Below are 4,846 nucleotides of genomic sequence, written 5' to 3' on the forward strand. Positions count from 1 at the left end.
TCATGTGAATATGACTGAACATTTTCATTTTTTTTGAAAAGGTGGTGTCTATTTACTTGTAACCACGCTGTGTAGTAGTGCTATCATAGGACTGTCTTTTACAGAGGCACGGCTACTCTGAAGGTACTGTTACGTATCTACTTGTTTGTTAATTTCCGGTAGAAATTCTTTCGGAGGAACTTCAGAGATACAAGTCCTTTCTTGATTAAACCAGTTTATTCTTTCTCGATACAAACTTTTAGTACACACAAAGTTCCACAATCAGTACGTTTCTCGTCACTTTAATCTTAACGACATTTATAATACAAGCTATAAATCACAGCGATTCACTATCTCGACAACTTCGTTCTCGACGAGTGCAAAACACACACTAGCTCGAAACAGAATCGCAAATTACCCGAAACTCACCGTCACTACTGTTCGCTTAACTCCCTGGCTTTTCTCTGCCAGGCTTATATACTAATATACTGACAAAGAGGCGTGTCCAACATTCGCGGAGTTCCCCGATTATTCGAGAAATTCACCACGCATGCTCCCAGCGTCACGTGACTTCCACTGTCGTAACAGTGCGTTTGAGTTGTGGCTGCAAACATTATTAAATATTATTATTGTATGCTAAGTATTTGTATTTATGGTAACTTTACTAAGGATATGCGCCACAAGTTTTGAACTGGTGGCCAGAGGGTAGACAGCCAATCAACAGCATTCTATCACTCACCATCCACATTAAGAGATTGACTGCGATTCTTATAACGCTCTCAAAGGTTAAAGCTAGGGGAAAATTTTCTGATATTGCACGGATTTCAATCTGGATCGCTAACCCCGATATCTAGAGCTCTGGTATGTCAGGGCCAACCGAAACCCACTTGAAAGAGCAAAGATTGTCATATTGGAGAAGGAGCCTTATACATTAGATGAAATTGTGAAATGTTTGAAAGTACTTAATTTTCTTCATTGTAGAAGGAGACTTGCACATTAGATGAACTTGTGAAATGTTTTAAAGTAGTTAAACTCTTTTATTGTAGAAGGATACTTATACATTAGATGAACTTGTGAAATGTTTCCAAGCACTTAACCTCCTTTATCATAGAAGGAGACTTATAGATTAGATGAACTTGTGAAATGTTTCAAAGTACTTAACCTCCTTTATTAAATAAGATAAATAACATTTTCGAATTCTAACCGTAGCATTGTTGTATACACAAAAATCAGTATGTTACTGATGAGCACAGATTTAATAGTTACGTACAGATAACATGCTGTTAATTCGACATTTTATGTTGATGTGCATGTATGTTTATGTAAAATTCGTCGTGAATATCCAACAGAGATAGGTCCATTTTTAAAAACAGTCTTGTAGCATGATATCATTGTTTCGTTTTTTCTGCTGGAATACTACAGTAGTGATTGGGATGTTCAAATTGAAGTGTAATTTTATATGAACCGTTTACAACTTAGAATTAGAGTAAGGATAAATAAATATTATTTATTTACTTTAACAATAATTATTTATTATTGTAATTTATTTTTACTTTTTTAACTTTATTCATGATTCAAAAGAACTGATAAATTTGGCCTGGCATGTCTTGATAGTTAGAACGCTTGTCTCGCAATTTTCGGAACGTGGGATCGAAACATGTCGTCAAGCATGCTCACCCTTTCAGCCATGGGGAAACTACAATGTGATAGTCAATCCCACTATTTGTTAATAAAGAATAGTCCAAGAGTTGGCAGTCAGTAGTGTTGAACAGCTGCTTTTTCCTCCACTCTATCACGTCAAAATTAAGAAAGACTAGCGTAGATAACCCTCGAAGTTTCTATGCGAAACCAAACAAACAAAATGGTGAACCAGTAAGCTGATTTTAATGTTCCCGAAACAGATCAAACGACCACAACGTCAATAGAAGAGAACCTACATTAGTAAATCTACGAACCTATGAGTAAAAGTAAAAAAGAATGTATAGCAGTACATCATTCACACCATATTTGCTATATCTAGTGCCGACGAGGTTTTTCGCTCAACAATAGGGTTTATCAGACCGGCTGTGATACGACAGGCACAGTAGTGATTATAACGCTATTTACATTATAAATTTCATGATAAACAACTGAGATCACATAACAGAAATAGCCGCCAATACTTAAAATTGTTTTGGGATTTAAATAAACTGTTTTATAAGTGGTTTTAAGTTGGTTTCTTAACAAATCCCAATTGGTTAAGCAGTTAAGCTTCAAGGTATATAATACTAAAATTTCGTGTTCGATCCCCGTGGTCGAAAGAGAAGTTTGATAGATAATTGTGCATACAATAACCAAACAACATTTTTTTAGCATAGCAGGTCTTTACAAATCACCGAAGTACAACGTGGTCTTTTAAAAATATCAAAGAAAACGACCAATCATAGATAACTTGTAACAGCAAGTGAGATATTCATTTAGTTTTATCCTTAATATCCTATAGTTTAATCGAAAATAAAAGCAAATAATTTGAACAAAATTAGAAATGTAAAGGTTTAGAAAAAGAAGGTGGCGTCAAATTGTACTTATTAATTCCTGTGACACGTAGAGCATATTAAGTTATTACCTTTCGATTAAAATATCGCAAAGTTAACTCCTTTAGATAACAATAAAGAATAACAGTAAAATAAAACAGAAGCACAATGTGAAACGTTTAATTAGATTATAAGTTTTTGATAACCTTACCACCAGGTGCTTAATCTTGTGACAAAGTTGGAGTATTCGTCTTGTTCCAACTACATTGATGTCAACTGATTGCCTACCACCATAAAAGAATAAAAACAGTACAAACGTTATTTAAACAGACTATTTGTGGTAAAGAAATAAAAACAGTATCAATATTTATGCCAACAAACCGCTTGTTGCAACATCCAAAAAAATAATAATAATAAAAAAAAAGAGAGAAGAGAAGATCAGTATCTGGGATTATTGAAAATAGATTTATATATTTTCGTTTTTCACCATACTTAATTTTAGCATTAATTGCCTCATTCACATATGGAAGTTGTATTTTAGGACAACCATCTAAAACTTTAAGACTGAGTATTACTAACTTTGTTTGTCATAGATGATTTATTCGCCATCCTTTAGGATTGAGTATTACTAACTTTGTTTGTCGTAGATGATTTATTCTCCATCCTTTAAGATTGAGTATTACTAACTTTGTTTGTCGTAGATGATTTATTCTCCATCCTTTAAGATTGAGTATTACTAACTTTGTTTGTCGTAGATGATTTATTCTCCATCCTTTAAGATTGAGTATTACTAACTTTGTTTGTCGTAGATGGTTTATTTGCCATCCTTTAAGACCGAGTATTACTAACTTTGTTTGTCGTAGATGATTTATTCGCCATCCTACATTTCATTTTCCGTTGGATTTTGCCATCCTAGATTTCGTCTCCTATAAGATTATGCCATGCGTTTTCACACATAAAAATGTTAAATTTTAGTTATTTTTTCTTTAATAACTTATTCGATTGTATTATAATCTTGCTATTTACTTCTCATGTCTTTAACTGTTCAACATTCCGTCCATCATCAGCAACTCTGGAGAAATCGGAAAGAAGAATAGGCTTCTGATAGTGATGAATAAAATAATCTACAGTCATGTTTGTTGGGTTTAACAAATTACGGTTATCTATATAATTAAAAGAATAAGGTGTGTGCGTTGGAAGCGTTTTAAACTTCACGCAAACGTAAAATTAGGGATAGGGAAGTACTAACAACGTCACCATATGTGCGCAGGAAGTTTTTTAAACGTTTTTAAACTAAGCAAAAATGAAGTTAGGAATAGGAAAGGACGGACGACGTCACCATATGTGTAAGGAATGAGATGGGTCGTAGATAGTATTATGCACCGCAAAGGGAAAGGTATTGGGGAAATGGACCTACCATCTCTCAGAGCTCCATTTCAGACAGTAGTGTTTATGTGTTTATTTCTCCATTTGTTTGTAAGTACGTAGAATATCAGTACCGTTACTCTGTCGAGTGGGGACCTGGGGGCAATATCACTGAGTTTTAATAGTTGTCCCTGAAACCCAAGTTTTGAAAGCGTCGCTATATCTGACGTCTCTTACTAGACAAGTCGACTGGTTTGTCATATTTGATCAGTTCATTCGGCTCAAAGTGTCTTTTGTACTAAAGGTGTTTGGTGGGTATCATGTGTCGTGGAAAAGATTTAACTCATTAAGGTTAAACCTCGCAGTCATTGAGACGCCCCGCACAGCCATCAGATTTGTCCAAAGCTTTATGTACTCAACCTCTAACGAGAGTAGTATAGGCAGGTCACTTAAATATTTCAATTATTTTATATACACAGCACTAGATTTTCGTTTCATAAACACTGTGCGTTCAAATACAAAATGCCACAAATAAGAACAACGCAAAAGTTTTCTCCTTAGTTCTCCATTACAACCCTAAATCTTATTTTTGAAAAACGGGACGATATTACGTTGCAGCTTTCAGTTCTATAGCATTGAACATTTAAAGACTTGAGCTATAAATAACAATTTTATAATACAACGAATAAATTGTTAACGAAAAAATTATTATAATTGATGCTTTTACATGTGAAAACTCATGGTAAAATTGAATCGAAATCTAGGAGGTAAAAATCCAACGGTGGAAAATTCAACATAAAATATATATAGGATGGTAAATTCCGATAGAAAATAAAATCAACTATAGCAAAATCTAACAAATGAAATCTAGGATGGCAAAATACTACAATAAACGAAACTTAGTATGGCAAAATACTACCAAATGAAATCTAGGATGGCAAAATACTACAAGAAATGAAACTTAGTATGGCAAAATCTAACAAAGAATG

General features: G+C 33.9%; 1 protein-coding gene across 1 annotated transcript in view; it reads right to left on the reverse strand.

Annotated features, from left to right (window-relative positions):
* Positions 1-4,846, reverse strand: part of LOC106458809 (fatty acyl-CoA reductase 1-like) — a 42,628-nt gene that overhangs the window by 18,620 nt on the left and 19,162 nt on the right. The window contains exon 6 of the mRNA XM_022385155.1: positions 2,704-2,776. Coding sequence (XP_022240863.1) covers positions 2,704-2,776 — 73 coding nt within the window. The remainder of the gene's footprint in view (positions 1-2,703; positions 2,777-4,846) is intronic.

This window comes from Limulus polyphemus, unplaced genomic scaffold (assembly GCF_000517525.1).
Source record: "Limulus polyphemus unplaced genomic scaffold, Limulus_polyphemus-2.1.2 Scaffold519, whole genome shotgun sequence".
In the NCBI taxonomy this organism is placed as follows: Eukaryota; Metazoa; Arthropoda; class Merostomata; order Xiphosura; family Limulidae; genus Limulus; species Limulus polyphemus.